At 38.6% G+C, this 17,687-nt stretch overlaps 1 protein-coding gene across 7 annotated transcripts in view; it reads right to left on the minus strand.

The window, feature by feature from the left end:
* Positions 1 to 2,545: 2,545 nt before the first annotated feature.
* CDC42 (cell division cycle 42) overlaps positions 2,546 to 17,687 on the minus strand; it is a 40,253-nt gene continuing 25,111 nt past the window's right edge. For 3 of the 7 annotated variants that reach the window (XM_003813957.5, XM_063594147.1, XM_034957768.3), the window contains exons 2-6: positions 16,884 to 17,038; positions 13,672 to 13,744; positions 8,933 to 9,042; positions 8,615 to 8,812; positions 2,546 to 4,052 (exon numbers count right to left, since the gene is read on the minus strand). In XM_003813957.5, coding sequence (XP_003814005.1) covers positions 3,963 to 4,052; positions 8,615 to 8,812; positions 8,933 to 9,042; positions 13,672 to 13,744; positions 16,884 to 16,988 — 576 coding nt within the window. In that variant the 5' untranslated portion in view covers positions 16,989 to 17,038 and the 3' untranslated portion in view covers positions 2,546 to 3,962. Of the gene's footprint in view, positions 5,536 to 8,614; positions 8,813 to 8,932; positions 9,043 to 13,671; positions 13,745 to 16,585; positions 16,762 to 16,883; positions 17,039 to 17,687 lie in introns of all 7 variants that reach the window. The other 4 variants (XM_055096814.2, XM_055096818.2, XM_055096817.2 and 1 more) reach the window with 3 other exon arrangements.

The raw sequence follows: 17,687 nt of genomic DNA on the forward strand, positions 1-17,687 counted from the left end.
TCTGGAACTAGGCTCCAGAATGACAAACACAAAGCCCACCTGAGCCCAATCTGAAGGCTAGAGACAAGTTCAGCTGACCCATGAATGAGAAAAATAAATGCTGTTTTAATAAGCTACTGTTGGCATGGTTCAAATGCAACATTATTCTGGCAAGTGAATAAAATAAGGAATTTTTTTTAAGGTGGAGGCACTTTGAAAAAAGACTCATAGTAGTAATTAAAAGTATTCATTCTGGCCAGGCGCAGTGGCTCACGCCTGTAATCCTAGCACTTTGGGAGGCCAAGGCGGGCGGATCACGAGGTCAGGAGATCGAGACCATCCTGGCTAACATGGTGAAACCCTATCTCTACTAAAAATACAAAACATTAGCCAGGCATGGTGGCACATGCCTGTAGTCCTGGCTACTCGGGAGGCTGAGGCAGGAGAATGGTGTGAATCCGGGAGGCGGAGCTTGCAATGAGCCGAGATTGCACCGCTGCACTCCAGCCTGGGCGACAGAGTGAGACTCCATCTCAAAAAAAAAAAAAAAAAAATTATTCAAGCATTCAAGCAGCCCTGGAAAGAAAACATGATTGGGCCATGTAATTAAATCACCATGATCTGAAGTCGGGTGGATACAGAGTAAGACTTACAGAAAACAAGTGTGACATAAAGCCACTTCCCTCCAATAATCATTCAGAGATGCCCTAACCACCAGCCCTTCCTGAAAGATGATGTAGTTGCTACTTCCTGGTGAAATGTTGTCCCTTCCCCCACAGTTATATAACAAATTTCTAAATTTGTACCCAGCAAGGACTAAGTTTCAATCCTTCTTGAGCAGGGCCCTTGTTTTGCGAGTTTCTTAGCACCCAGCACCAAAATAACCACTAATTTACCTCATAAATGGAAGAAAAGGAAAATAGTCCAAACCTAACAAGTAAAAGAAGTACCACTATTTAAGCATTCTATGAAGGTAACAATTATGATAGCACAAATTTAGTGACAACTTGCAGGGCAAAAGGAGAAAAAGTACTACTACATTAAATGTACACCAATGTTAACAGGTATCCTAATTACAACATGAAAATGTGAGAAAAATACACCTGAGAATGAAGGAAATATTACAATTGTTCTTTTAAACCACAATCCTTTTCTTCCCCCTTAGAATACACTCCCCTTGTGGCATAAAGTCCAGCTTGAAGAACATCGCTTTAACTATAAAATCTAAGATGTTCAGTAAAACACTTATAAATAGCAATAATATATTAACATCGTATTAAATACTATAAATTCTGACACAAACTAAGCCTGTAAGGACTATTTTCAATAACCCTTTCCAGCCTCTAAATCATACTCCCTGGAGAATATCACTCACCTTCTAAGCCACGACTATAAGCAAGTTTGTTAAGTCAAATAGAAAACAATATTTAAATGGAAAACCTAAGCTGCATCCACTTGCTATCCAAGTTCTTCTGACATGCAGAAATCAATCTGAAAATATTTAAGAAAACATTAGCTTCAATCAAATCCCCGTCATCCTTGTTCTTCTGATACACGGATAATTCGTTGACACAACTGTATGACCTGCTTTATTTCACTTACTCATTTATAAAATAATATACCCATCCAATGACTACTTCTAGAGCCATATCATGTCAAGCATTGCTTTAGGACAAAGATATAGCAATAGTCAAGGACCTATACGCCCCTGACTACACTAAGGATACATATGTCCCTGCTTTCCAGGGTATCACATGATCCAGGTATCTCTCCCTAGTATAGTCAACAAGGAATAAATAAGATGCATTTCTTGGTTAGAACTGTTAAAGCTTACATCTGCCTCTTCCTAACCCCTTCTCAACCAACCCAGCTTAATTCTAGCACAGTATGCAAATCATGCCAAACATGACTCCATGCAGAGAACTACCAAAATGAGGCCACAGTGTACCAACCTTAACTGATTTTAAGGGTTCTTAGTTTCTAAGATGATCATGTAGATCAGTATAATGTCCTAAAGGTAAATAAACCTTTCTTGCTACCTAAAGAAAATGTATCCCATATTCAGATTCGCAGCACAGAACCTGTATTCTGATAGTAGTAGTTTGAGATAACCAACTAGGTGTGGTGATTCCCAAACTTGGCTACATTTTAGAAATGCCTGGAAAACTTAAAAATCACATTGTTCAAGCTGCACTCCAGTTGGAGAACCACTGATGCAGAAAACTTGGGGGAAAATGAGCTGCTTTCCAATGATCTATGGATTAAAGGTACACTGACATTTCCTTCCACCATGAGCAGTGAGCTTCCTGAACACTGCTTCACTAAGAATTATTATGGACCTACTTGGTATTTAAGGGAAGGGTCAAACTTAGAGGAGAAAGCACAAACCTGAACATATAGAGGGCTAAATATTATCTCAAACTAAAATGCCAGAAAATAAAAATAATAAAGCTTTAAAATTTTATCCCAAAGTTTGTTAGAAATTGATGTTATCAAGAGTCAAATTCCCACTCCTCAATATCTGAAAAGTAAGAGACGGAGGGAAAATAACAACCCTCAGGCTGGCTTGTGAAGGGTTTTTGTTTGTTTAATACATCTGAAAAGAATGCATATACAAAGAATTGAGACATGAGAAAGCATTGGTTCAACACTAATGCATCTACAAGAATTAGGTTTGGGAAGGTGGGAAAGATTACCTCAACATTTTTAAAAATTGGAAACTGCAACCAAAATAAGCTGAAAAAATCCCTATTAACACTTAAGAAGAGTCTGCATGACTCTTTCCATGATTTTTATTAAACTAGAGAGCCTCAGGGGCTGCTCTAGGGTTCCTCACATGCAAAACAGAAATAAGGGGATTCCCCTGACTGGTCCCCATGTTGTTAAGTGTTCTCCCCACCCCCACCCTACCCCCAGCTTCTTAATGAAGCAGGCCTCCATCCTCCTAACTTGAGAGGATGTGAATCATTCCACAGATGTCTGTCTTCTAGCACCACCCCTTGTATTTCCTCTACATAACAGGTCTTCAGCTGCATTCTAGGAACACCATATACTACTGAGCTGCAAATCTATGCTAAGCATATAAGACAATGACTGAAAGGGAAAAAAATTTTTTTAATTACAAACTCAATTCATTTGGTGCATTTCAAAGGTGCAATACTTTTCTTCATTTATCAGTGAAAGAAGTTAGAAATTAACTTCCCAAAAAAATCAGCAAATGGCAAACAAATGTCCTTGAAAGTCACAGTCACATATAGTGCGTCCTAGAAAAGAGGAGGGGCAAGACGGGCTCCACCCACTTTTATGAGTTTCATCAAATACTGGATCTACTCAAGGGTGGAGAGAAAAGGCAACTTTCAAAAAGGAGTATGTTATTAAATGAGGCATTTACTATACTCCTTCCTAAGAGCACCAGATGGGGAACATGTTTTCTAAACTAGATCTAGGAAGTGGAATGTGGAATCAATCCGTCCTCCTCCCCTTAAGGGCTAACCACTGGTTAATGAATTAAAAAAACAAGACTAAAAAACAAACCCCACACACACTCCCCCCAAAAAAAAGAGGAGGGAAAAAAACAAAACAAAACACTAAGATGTCCCAGATTACTCTCCAGAGTGGAACCAGGGAGCAGCTTCAACAATTCCAATTAGTCTGTTACAGAGTCATCCACAAGCATGCCTTGCTTTTAAACAAAAAAAAAAAAACACACACACACACAAAAATTTTTTTTTTGAAACAACAAAAAAAAACTAGTACTAATCACTTTTCTGACAATACAATTACTCAAAATTAACTAGTACTGGGAGGGGGAAGAGGGGGGCCATACCTATGGGCCTTGTCTCACACGAGTGCATGTGGGTAGGTGCAGGGCATTTGTCATTATTGCAAAAACGAATTTTAATTTTTAATCTTTAGTTTGATTTAAACATTGCTTTTAGTATGATGCCGACACCAGCTGTGCAGAAAGGGCTCTGGAGAGATGTTCATAGCAGCACACACCTGCGGCTCTTCTTCGGTTCTGGAGGCTCCAGGGCAGCCAATATTGCTTCGTCAAATACATTCTTTAGGCCTTTCTGAAAAGGGGTAGAAAGAAAAAATGGGCGGTCTGATTTTCAGTATAATAAAGTTGGAGTTCAAATTTAAAACATTCAAACCCCCAAGAGTTGGCAAAGAAAGAAACATTAAAAACAACCCTGAATCTCAACACAATAATCTCACTTCACCAAGATTTGTCCAGGGCACTGGAAGGATTCAGCAATTCAGGAGCAGAGGAGCAGATATTCATGAGTGAGACAGTGGTCCTTTGAGAAAGCTTTGCGCAGACCAACGTATGTCACAAGAAGCAAACAAGCACATGTGTCATTTGCTCATTCAGTATGAGTTTTGTAATGTGCTGCTGAAACATTTTACATAAAAACAAGGGAAGCAGCTCTGCATTCAAATGAAACAGCTGGATATGAAACAGAGGACTGAGAGGACGGGCACGGGTCAGTGGCATCCTTATTCTATGGAAGGCACAGGCAGAGAGAGAGAGGGTGATTATGGTAGCTGCAAAGATAGTCACTTTGAACTCCCTTTATCCCACCAGTTAGACAGAGTCAAGGAGATTCAAGGGAGCAAAAATGTGGGTACCTGATACATACGTAAAATTAGAGCCAGTCAGTGCAACAGGAATAAAGCTTCATCAGGCATTTATACAAACGGTTGTATATTTTTAATTTCAAAATTTGAAGGTAACCACAATTGTATATTTCCCTCACAATAAAATCAGAAGCAGGAAAATATAAAGGTGGCAGCTTTACATCTCAGCATTAACAAACTGTAAGTCAACTGTTTAAATGGATGCTACTCTTAAAAGATAATGTAACAAATGAACTCATAAAGCAGTAGCAGATACATCAATATCTCCCCCACCCCAGACTGACAAATACTCCACTACAGCACAGACAGCCAAAGCAACAGCAACACAAAGTTTCACCGCACAAAGGAAAACCAGAAAAGAATCCTCCCTTCCCCATTACACTCTACTAGGTCACCCCTTTTCCATAAGGTTTGTCATGCAATTACAATTAACAATTGATCATAAGAGTAAAATGATGTTTGTGTTACTTTCTCCATCTAGAACTAAGATCTAGAAGTGTTAAAACTCTTGTTATTTTCTCCAAGAGGACATTCTTAATGCCAGACCAAGTTCCCTTTTGCAATAGTAATCCAAACCAAAAAGCTCTGAGCATCAGGCAACTCAAGCAGCAGAACATTAAAACAAGTCCAACTTGACTACTGATCACAAAAAATTTATATGATATTGCATTCTTGATCAAAAACTAATACAGAGGTTGCTCTAAGGTGGTGAGTAAAAAGACGCAGAGGCTTTCAAACAGGATGGTTTTATTCCTTTGTTTTTAAACGATCTTTCTACAGTAGTGGGACAGGAAGCAGCAGCAAAGAAGGGAAGGAGAAAACAGTTTAGAATATACAGCACTTCCTTTTGGGTTGAGTTTCCGGAGGCTCGAGGGCAGCTAGGATAGCCTCATCAAACACATTCTTCAGACCTCTCTACAAGACAGAGGGGAGGAGAGAGAATAGCAGCCAGGTTAGAGGATTAGAAAGACTAGCAGGTACAACAGCAGTCCGGATTAAATGAGCTGAATTCACAGAAGCAATGTGCCTTAAGAAAAACGCTAGAATGCTAGATCTTAAGCCCATTATAACCAGGAGAGTAGATAACTGACCAAAAACTTCACCTCAAGCAAGGTTAACTGAGCAGGAAAGCAATTTTTATTAAAACGCAATATGTTGACTTCTAACACATTTTGGAAATAAATCTATTACAATTTCAGGCTTATGTGAATTCAGCCCCTGAATAACTGAAGGACACAAATAGCAGACTAACAGGCATGCTATGTGTTTCTAGGTTCAATGACATATCTGAATGTGATTAACCAAGATTTCAGAGTAAACTGGTTTCCCAGAACGGAAAGGTTCAGACATTTAAAAAGTGTTAATTGTGCAACAGTACCAACTAGAAGGACTTTAAAGAACAGACTCTAGAAACAGCATACACTTCAGTTATTCAGCAATGTTATTAGAGCAAGTAACCACCACCCAAGTCATAAGAAAACAAAGAATGGGGTCCTAGAATGAGTTTTAGCAAGCAGTCCAGTGCTTTAAGATGTCTGCATGGGTATCAGAGCATAAAGCATGGAGTGAAAACGAAGAATATTCTCAGATCTTACGGGGATTAAGATACAGAAATACACTTACACCTCAGCCAGAAACTCCAACATGACAGTGTGACTCAGCATTGGTGGTACTTAGGACCCAGGTCTACAGACTCACCTAAAATCACCTAAATCTGAAGCCACAAGTTTACCACCCAAGGTTGTTTCACATGTTCTTTAGTTTGATCAGTTTGATCCCAAGTAAATATGTCCTAAAAGTCCCAGAACACAGCTCCAATTTTAAGTGCCAACCCCAGACCACCCCAAGTGTTCCCACCTCCACCCTGCCCCCATCCATGACATCCCACAGGACTGGTACCCACATGTCACATTAGACACAAAATAAATCAGAAACAGCAGTAAATTCTTTAAAAGCAGCAAAAGTTAAAAAGCCTTCCTCTTTCTACATCATTTACAAAGTAGAAATGCCACATAAAAGTTAAAATTCCACTGCAATTCTTTCTACACATCTAGGAACCAACTCTGGCAGTAAAATATAAAAGGAAGGAAGGAGTACAGAAAGGGAAATATACTTTATAAGGAAAAAAAGAGGAGGAGGACTATTAGAAACTGGAGTGTATCCCTTAACAAGAAGGAATTCCTTTCTTGCTTACCAAGGACGAAGATCAACAAATGCTCTATGAAACAAAACTAATCTTTGCTTGACCACCATCTGTTTATATTAAGACTTTAGTTTTAGAGGAATCAACAAACAGAATCTGTAAGCCTCAAAGTTCTAGCTCCCAAACACAACCACAGACCCCATTTTCTAACTTCCCCTCTTTTGACTTCTCCATACTTCAAACTCTGGTAAGAAAAATGTACCTGCTAAGACCTTTTAAACTTCATACTCTCTACAAACGGATTTACTATATACACCTGTTGATACTGTAAAAATCTTACATTAAAAGCATCCAATTATCTAAAGCATCACTAGTAACCTAAAAGTGAATCCACAGGGCCTATGTGTCTTCCCTCAAAGCAACCCATATCTAGAGAACAGAGGTATGCATCAGAAGCACACAGAATTAGTGTCTAACATGGACATGAGTGTTTCACACATGACTTTCCCTTGTCTCCCCCAATATACACACACAGGCACACTTTTCTGGGAATGTTACTAAAACACACAGAGAAGCACCAGGCATTTTTTAAAACTCTCAAAACAGTGCTATGCATGAGAAGGTGTAAAATCTTCTAAACTTTTAAATAACTGCTTCTATAATAGCACTAAACTGCCCAAAAAAACGAGGATTAGAAGATTATGTTTAAATCATCTGATACTAGGCCTCGAAGTTATTTTGAGGGATATCCCAGTTAAGCATAAAAGTTTTATCTGTAAATATCCAACCAAGTACTAAACTGACTATTAAATTATGCACTAGGCCCTATAAACTAAATACCTAGTGCATATGTAATAAGTAATCATATATGCCATTTACCCTAGTATACGCGTAGTTAAGAATCCAATAGTGTTTTTTAGAAACACAATAAAAATGAATGAATTACCTGAAAACATAAGCATAAATATAATGAGTTTAATATAATTATTAGAAACCTCCACCCTTCAATCTTGCCCTATTAGGCATGTCTGCTCAGTGTTCAAACTTCAAAGCATCAGTACCAGTAGAACATACAACTTTTGTGCTAATTATTCCCATAACTTTTTCCTTTGCCCCCAGAACAGTACTCAAAGGACGGAATCAGCGATATCATGAAGGTGAAAAAGTTTAAACCATACACATCAGTTACAAGTCCCATTCCAAATACCCTAACATTGCTCCCTATCTTCAACAAAATCTGAGTTTCCCATCAAACTACAAAAGGAGTTCCAATTAAATCACTCAAAAACGGCCGGAATGCATGAGGAAGGAATACTTCCAAAAATATAGGAATAGAGACACTATATAAAGCATGCTTGAGAACTGTGGCAGAAATAGCCATGGCTGCCTTCTTTGACATTAAAGTCTCAATTATTATGACTAATTCCCTATCCTGGTTGAATTGCCCAAGAAACAGTATAGTATCAATTGTCAGAATTGGCAAGAAAAGATCAGACATATTCAGATGAAAATTTAAGTGTTTAGAAAAAAAAAAAAATCATTCACATCCTCTCTTGCAAGTTTATGCTTATCTGAACCTTTCCTGTAAGGTTTTTGTTTTAACACAACCCTGACCACTACGAATCATTCAGTACAATACGAGAGCTTACCAACACAAGGGGTTTAGGAACTAATAATATTCTCCAAAAAACAAAGAGGCCTCTAACAAAAGAACATACAATATGAAGCTGTTCATATTCTTGCTGGGCATCTTTGAGCACTGCTGATCACTGTTAGAAATAACTCCTGTATCCTAATGCTCTAATAAATGACTCGACCATAAATACACATGGGGTTTCATGCCACCCTTACCTGTGTAAGTGCAGAACACTCCACATACTTGACAGCCTTTAGGTCACGGGCCAGCTTTTCAGCAGTCTCTGGAGTGATAGGCTTCTGTTTGTTCTTGGCAAGTTTCTCAATAGTAGAGGGGTCATCTCTGAGATCAATTTGAGTCCCAACAAGCAAGAAAGGAGTCTTTGGACAGTGGTGAGTTATCTCAGGCACCCACTAAAAAAAGGTATTTTAAAATACACCTTTGTTAATCAACAAGCCTCTAATGCTATTTATAACAGGTCAGTAGAAATTCTGAGATGATCTTCTTAGGGCAAGAGTATCTGATCAGCTTACCTTTTCTTTCACATTTTCAAATGAAGATGGAGAGACCACTGAAAAACAGACTAGAAATACATCTGTTTGTGGATAACTCAGCGGTCGTAATCTGTCATAATCCTCTTGCCCTAGAAAAAAGAAAAATATTGGAGAGAATTCAGCAACTGAATCTTGGTGTCCTCAAAGTGTTAAAAGCATGCTGGTCATTACTCAAAAAGCAACTTACTTATCTAATAAAATGTATGGCTTTGTAATATAATATGTGGGCAATATTCTCAATCAGCTAATTCTACAAACTTCAAGCACTCAGAACAGCAATGAATTTACTATTATGTTATTTGCTTTTATTACCAGTTTGTGGTGTTCAATCTTTGTGTCCATTAGAAACCCAATAATAAATGTAATAATAAACTCTTGCTACAGAAATGGTTAAAAATCAATCCTTGTAATCCCAGCACTTTGGGAGGCCGAGACAGGCGGATCACCTGAGGTCAGGAGTTCAAGACCAGCCTGGCCAACATGATGAAGCCTCATCTCTACTAAAAATATAAAAATTAGCCGGGTGTGGTGGTGCACATCTGTAATCCCAGCTACTTGGAAGGCTGAGGCAGAAGAATCACGTGAACCCAGAAGGCGGAGGTTGCAGTGAGCCGAGATGGCATCACTGTACTCCAGTCTGGGTGACAAGAGTGAGACTCCATCTCAGATATGGGAAAGAAACAATCACAGTGAAATCATCTAAGGAAAGAAAAACCTCACTGAAACCCAGATGACAAAATCCACTGCCCATCATGACTACAAACACAGGTTCATATATTTAGTTAATGCGTGTATATAAGACCGGTATCTGAAACTGATAAAGCCTAGAAAACAAATTTAGCAAGAATTAATCGATACTCAAAATAATAAAAATACTTAGAATTAACTTAATCAGAGGCAAAAGACTTGGATAACAAAAAAATTCAAAACTGCTGAAAGAAATTAAAGAAGACATAAATAAATGGAAACACATCCCACATTCATGAACTGGAAGACTTAATATTGTTGACATGTCAACATTATCCAAAGCAACCTACAGACTCAATGCAATTCCTATCAAAATCCCAACAAGGGATAGTAATCTTGAAACAAGGGACAATAGACAAAATAATCTTGAAAAAGAATAAAGCTGAAGCACTCCCATTTCCTGATTTCAAAACTTACTACAAGGCTACAATAATCAAAACAGTGCGGTATTGGCATAGGGAGATATATAAGACAATGGAATAGACTAGAGAACCCAGAAATAAACCCTTACATATGTGGGCAAATAATTTTTCTTTTCTTTTTTTTTTTTTTAGACAGAGTCTCACTCTATCACCCAGGCTGGAGTGCAGTGGCACAATCTCGGCTCACTGCAACCTCCACCTCCCCAGTTCAAGAGACTCTCCTGCCTCCACCTTCTGAGTAGCTGGGACTATAGGCACACACCACCGCACCAGGCTAATTTTTGTATTTTTAGTAGACACAGGGTTTCACCATGTTGGCCAGGCTGGTCTTAAACTTCTGACCTCAGGTGATCTGCCCACCTCAGCCTCCCAAAGTGCTAAGATTACAGGTGTGAGCCACCGTGCCTAGCCTAGCTCAAATAATTTTTGATAAGGGTGCCAAGACCATTCAGTGGTAAAAGGACTCTTCAATAAATGGTGCTGAGAAAATGACATATTCACACGCAAAAGACAAAGATGAAACCTTACCTAATACTATATACTAAAATTAACTCAAAATGGATAAAAGGTCTAAATGTTAGACCTAAAACTTTAAAACTCCCAGAAAACATAGGGCAAAAGATTCAGGTGGACTTGGCAATAATTTGTTTGGATATCACACCAAACCACCAAAAAATAGACAAACTTCATGAAGTTGTGAAAATTTTATACATCAGAAGATAGTATCAACAGAATAAAAACGCAACCCACAAAACAGGAAAAAATATATGCAAATCGTGTATGTGATAAGAGATTAATACCCGGAATCTACAAAGAACTCCTAAAACTTACCCCCCCAAAAAAATCCCAATTCAAAAATGGGCAAAGAACTTGATTAAACCGACCTTTCTCCAAAGATATATAAATGGCCATAAGATGCTCAACATCACTAATCATTAAGGAAATGCAAATCAAAACCACAATTAGATACCACCTCACACTAATTAGGATGGCTACAATTAAAAAAAAAAAACAGGAAATAAGTGTCGAACAGAAGAATGTGACTATATCAAACCCCACGTACTGTTGGTAGGAATATAAAATGGGACAGCCACTGTGGAAAACAATACGGAGGTTCCTCAAAAAAATTAAAAACATGATCCAACAATTCCACTTCTGGGTATATACCCCAAAAGAACTGAAAGCAGGGTGTCAACAAGGTATTTGTATACCCATGTTGATAGCAACATTATTCAAAATAGCTAAAACGTGGAAGCAATTCATAGCACCAGTATTAAAACTGGAACCCAAACATCCATCAACTTGTTAATGGATAAACAAAACTGTGATATATTCATAGAACAGAATACCACTCGGCAATCAAAAGAAACAACTACCAATACACACAACATGGACAACTCTCACAAACATTATGCTATGTAAAAATAGTCACACAAAAGACTACATATTGTATGGTGCCATTTATATGAAACCCTAGAAAAGCAAAACAGTAGAAACAAAGAAAGCAGATCAGTGGTTGCCTGGAACCAGGTCAAGGTACAGGGCTGACTGCAAAGGGAACCCAGAAATAAACACTCACATATATGGTCAAATAATTTTTGATAAGGGTGCCAACACCATTCAGTGGTAAAAGAACTCACCACAGAAAATTTGAGGGGTGATAAAAATGTTACACATTTTATTATGGTGGAGGGTCTGCAAAATGCATCACACTGAACACTTAAAACGATTTTTTTTTTTTAAAAGACGGAGTCTCACTCTGTCACCCAGGCTGGAGGGCAGTGGCAGAATCTCGGCTCACTGCAACCTCCGCCCCCTGGGTTCAAGCAATTTTCCTGTCTCAGCCTCCTGAGTAGCTGGGACTTAACAGGCATACACCACTACACTGGGCTAATTTTGTATTTTTAGTAGAGATGGGGTTTCACCATACTGGCCAGGCTGGTCTCAAACTCCTGACCTCAGGTGAACTGCCTGTCTCAGCCTCCCAAAGTACTGCAATTACAGGCGTGAGCCACCGCGCCTGGCCTTAAAATGATTTTTATTGCACTACGCATCAAAAAAGCTTTCAAAAGTACTCGCCAGAAAATGTAAAGGCTTATAAATAATAAACTTTGAAATCTGAAAATACTAATTTTCAACCACAAGTAGCCATAAATTATCTTTTCTCGCCAGGCGCGGTGGTTCACACCTGTAATCCCAGCACTTTGGGAGGCCGAGGCAGGCGGATCACCTGAGGTCAGAAGTTCGAGACCAGCCTGACCAACATGGAGAAACCCTATCTCTACTAAAATACAAAAAAATTAGCCGGGTATGGTGGCGCATGCCTGTAATCCCAGCTACTCAGGAGGCTGAGGCAGAAGAATCGCTTGAACCTGGGAGGCGGAGGTTGCGGTGAGCCGAGATTGCACCATTGCACTCCAGCCTGGGTAACAACAGCAAAACTCCATCTCAACAAAAAAAAAAAAAAAAAATTTCTCTGTGCCTTTGGACACAAATGAACACAGAAGAAAACCCCTCATTTATCATGACATTATGGGTCATTGTTTTCTCTATATTCCAAATTTAATATACCATTACTTTTATGATTTTAATGTATTAAAAATTTCTCTAATCTTTATTGTCTCTCCATTTCACGTTCTCAATTAAATCCAAACAGTTCCTCGTGGTACACAGTATAACACCACATTCCATGGGAGCAACATGTTAACTTGCAAACAGTAACAGTAACTCAAAGCACAAAGTTTAGAATTCCTACATTCTAAAGATACTCTAAAGGATATCTTTCTGAGATTTTCCTCTGGCTAACTGAGCTGATAATAAGACGGCACATAGAGAAAAGTCAGAAATTAAGATGTGCAGCCACTCTTGAAAACAAGAAATAGCACTGAGGAATTAGGTACATTTAAGGAAGAAAGTAATTTGTTCTTACAATTTGGATAGCTGACAAATGTCAATACTGTGAGCAGATAATAGTTCACTCTCAAAATATTTTCAGATACAGTTTAAAATAAGCTATCTATCGTAAGAAACTAAACATGTTATTAGACACATAAACTGAATAAGCCTTCAAATATCAAGAGTAATAATAATAAATACTGTAAATGGCTTACGACCTTATAACCTTAGGCATATTTAGGAAACTCTAGGCTTTAAAAAGGAGCAGGTAGGGGTGAAGGGAGAGAATCAGTGGGCATGATTCCTATGAATTCATTCCCTTAGTCCCTCCCCAACCACTAATGCAGTCCCCAATTCTCTGCAAGGTGCACGCATCAGGATTTTAGTTCAATTTGGAGCTTGTATGATGCACTCTAGTCTCACTCTACTTCATCTACTACACTGTTCACCCAGGGTACTCCAAACTCCTATTTGCCAACCCAGGTCTGGGACTGCTCCTTGGTCAAGCATCGACAATCATTATATTCAATCCTGCTAACTAATAACAAAAGGCAATTACTTTGCTCATGTGCTAGTTTCTCAAAATGTCCACAAGAGACAGACAACTAGCAACTGTTAAAGATCAAAACAGTATAAAAGACATTAAGTTTTCACCTGCAGTATCAAAAAGTCCAAGAGTATATGGTTCTCCACCAATCATAACTGTGACTGCATAGTTGTCAAAAACCTAAAAACAAAAAAATACAACACTGTTAGTGTGCAAGGAGAGAGTTAAAATGGCACAGGACAACTCTTAAGCTAAGGCAGTGTTTCCTTGCTAAGACTTAATCGTCCCTTAGTCCATCCATCATCCTTATATAACCAATCTTGCCAACCAAGTCCTTGCATGAGCTAAATGATTCCTGGAAAAAGACAAAGGATGTGTTCTGAGATTTCTGCTCTACCCCAGCAGCCTGGATAAAGAGCCAGAGAAGGTTTAGAGGTGTCACAGGAGCAGAGTCCTCTAGCTACACAAAATGAACCGAACCTGTTCAAGTTTGAAACTTTTCAGACAGTGGTCTACCTCAACATTCAATCTGATTCCTAAGAAACTACTTCTTCATAGACCATTTCGTTTTCATCTAGAAATAAAATATCCTAGATCCATGACCTTTCTTCCTTTCAGAGTCCTAGAAAAGATGAGCCTTGTTATAAACAAGCCCATTTGAGAGAAATAACGGTTCCCTCAAAGTACTCAAAGTGTCCAAGAAAAAGCTGGCAGATTATTTGCTGGGAAGTTTTTTTTGAGACAGAGTCGCACTGCGTCATCCAGGCTGGAGTGCAATGGCATGGTCTCGGCTCACTGCAACCTCTGCCTCCTGGGATCAAGCGATTCTCCCACCTCAGCCTCCTGAGTAGCTGGGACTACGGGTGCATGCCACCACACCCAGCTAATTTTTGTATTTTTAGTAGAGACAGAGTTTCACTATGTTGGCCAGGCTGGTCTCAAACTCCTGACCTCATGATCCACCTGCCTCGGCCTCCCAAAGTCCTGGAATTACAGGTGTGAGCCACTGCACCCAGCCAGCTGGGAATTTTATGAGTAAAATTCATGTTATTGGGCACAAACTGCATGATCTAAGACATCTTCTTTAACAAGATGCTTAATATGTAAATAGACCATAAAACCCTTATCAAATTCAGTACAGCATATGCTAATATTGGTTGTACGAAGTTATTTGTGAAAATGGGAGGTTTAACAATGCTAAATGGGAAAAGACCCAACACAAATTCTGGAGTCTTTAGAATTAATTTACAATTGAAAAGCAATGCTTTCATATACAACTATAATCTGTCAATTTACAATAAAAATTTAAAAATTAAATGATATCTACAAAAAGAAAAGCAAAGCTTTCCAACTAGGAGAAGAATGCCACATTTTAAGACCAGCCCTACTTAACTTTTAGGTACCTACTCTGATTTTCTGACTTATGTTTTAACAGATTGTTCAAGAGCTTATTTAAATGTAAAGAAGAGAAGCAAGGGCATGAGGGAGATGACAGTTAAAGGAAAGTCGGTTCTTAAAAACAGGAACAAAGAAATTGAATGAATGTGGTTAAGCTCTCAAACCAAACAGATTATTTTCTTAAATCACACTTAAGAGACTCAAAAACAACCCTCCTTTACTAGATTGTTCATATCCAAAACTAGACTAAGAATCAGAAAAGCTGGCTTCCATTCCAAAGTCTACTTATGCTAGTGTAATTACGCTAAGTAATTAAACTTAGACTTCTAAGTCTCATCCCTAAATTGGGCCTGAGTACCCTCATCCATTAAGAGATGGGTAAGACAATATATATTGTCCCATCCAGCTCTGAATTTCTATTACTCTAGAAATGGCAAGCCCCAACTCATAGATGGGAACTTAAATGCATTCTACACCAAATCCATTTCCATATTAACTTCAACAGGTACCATGAGAACACTATTTGTGCCTCATGGTCCATTCATTTACCTAAATCGGTTCATTTAAAATTTTATTCTACTACTACTCTTCCTTCCACTCTATCACTTTTCCAGAGATGTACAACACAAACATACATATAAAACACCCACAAGCCCACTTAAAATATAACACCAGAAGATCAAAGTCATAAAAGACTCAGAAATTATGTTTACAAGTAAATAACTTCAATGGAGACTGAAACAGAAAAATTCTGATAGCTGTCCTCACTCTGAAACAAGATTCATGTACCTCTAAATGTCCCCTGTAAGTCCACTGAACCTCAAAACGTCTTCCATTTATCTTGTCTCCAAATGAGCCAATTCAAAATATCAATGTGATTTTAGTGTTTAATAATACCTTCAAATTCTCCCCCCTTCAAAAAAAAAACCTTCCTTATTTTTGAGACAGGGTCTCACTACCTTTCACAAATGAGTGTTACTCTAACTCTTGTCTCTCTCTCACTTCAATATTTTTGTTATTCCCATCTTCCTTCTACCATTCCAAAGAGTTGATTTAAAAAACAGTTATGGGGCCAGGCATGGTGGCTCACGCCTGTAATCCCAGCACTTTGGGAGGCTGAGGCAGGTGGATCATTTGAGGTCAGGAGTTCAAGACCAGCCTGGCCAACATGGTAAAACCCCGTTTCTACTAAAAATACAAAAATTAGAAAGGCGTGGTGGCGGGCGCCTGTAATCCCAGCTACTCAGGAGGCTGAGGCAGGAGAACTGCTTGAACCCGGGAGGCGGAGGGTGCAGCAAGCCGAGATCGCGCTACTGCACTCCAGATAGAATGGGCGATAGAGACTCCATCTCAAAAAAAAAAAAAAAGAAAAAAAGAAAAGAACAGTTGTGGGGGTGACCCCCAAAGGATTCTGTTGGTGTTCTCGAAACATAACAGGTCTTCTCTTCTCTGCCCCTAAGAACCAGTTTGGAGCTCCATTACTGCTAAGCGAACAGCTCCACAAGAAAAGTGGAGACACATGCTACTTTCTCTCAAGTTACAGGACCTCAAATGGTATCCCAGGAGACCTCCAAGTACTGATCAATAATTGGCCAAAATATCAAAAAAAAAAAAAAAAGTCACCTCATTCCAAGATGTAGGGCATACTTCACCAAATTGAGACCACCACTCGTTAGAATCTTGTCTACTGGAGTTTTGCCTCCCAGCACTTCTTGCAAACCCTGTGTCACCCCTTCTGACTTTCCACTGATTTTTCAGCTGTTTAAAGTGTATATAATTTACCCATGAGAAGTCAAGATCTTTAAAAACAGGAAACAAAGGCAGACAACAGAAAAAAATTCAGTACACATAGAGAAAGCGTTTTCAAAAGGATATCAAATTTTACAACATTTTACTAACAGAAGGAAACCTTTATACTTACAGTCGGTACATATTCCGATGGAAATTTGTTTGTTGTGTAGGATATCAGGAGACATGTTTTACCAACAGCACCATCGCCCACAACAACACACTTAATTGTCTGCATTGCTGAAATAGTTTTGTATCCACTTTAAATATTTCAAATCTGATGTTGACCTGCAAAAAGATTAAAGACATTTGTTTATTTATACTTACATATGGATTTTTCTTCCTCACTTAGCAACAGGTTCAGGCACTCAGAGCAAGAAAAGAAGTAGCACAATTATTATGGCTAAAAGAAGCCAATAAGAGAAACAATGACTTGCTATAAGTTACAATAACAAATAAGGTCCATTTCTAAGTTTCTGATCCCTGGCTGTTTCAACTTCTTAAGTGTTATTTTTAAAAGGTCCAAAGGGTGTGATAATCAGCGAATTTATTTTTATCATGAAAGAGAAGAGGCTGTATCAGAGAAAATTCCACATAGTGTGCTAAATATTATTTTGTGAAAGCTGTTCTTCAGTTACACGTGCACACACACCTGTATGTATGCATGTATGTGAACTAGACTGCAATACAAAGGCCACTGCTTTAAAGAATGGTTCATGATCCAGCCTTATTCAGCCTTACTCAGGCTCTGACCAACAAGCAGCAGAGCACCACACGATCACACGGTAATTATATGAGTAACGTGAGGAACTGAACAAAGAACAGGGTGATCGCTGGCCTCAGCAGCTGTTTTAGCACCAGAATGCCTAGTCCAAAACCTACATTTTTATAATGAAAAAGTCAGATTGCTCTAAAGCATACTGACTTATAAACAGAT

Source organism: Pan paniscus, chromosome 1 (assembly GCF_029289425.2).
Source record: "Pan paniscus chromosome 1, NHGRI_mPanPan1-v2.0_pri, whole genome shotgun sequence".
NCBI classification, from domain to species: domain Eukaryota; kingdom Metazoa; phylum Chordata; class Mammalia; order Primates; family Hominidae; genus Pan; species Pan paniscus.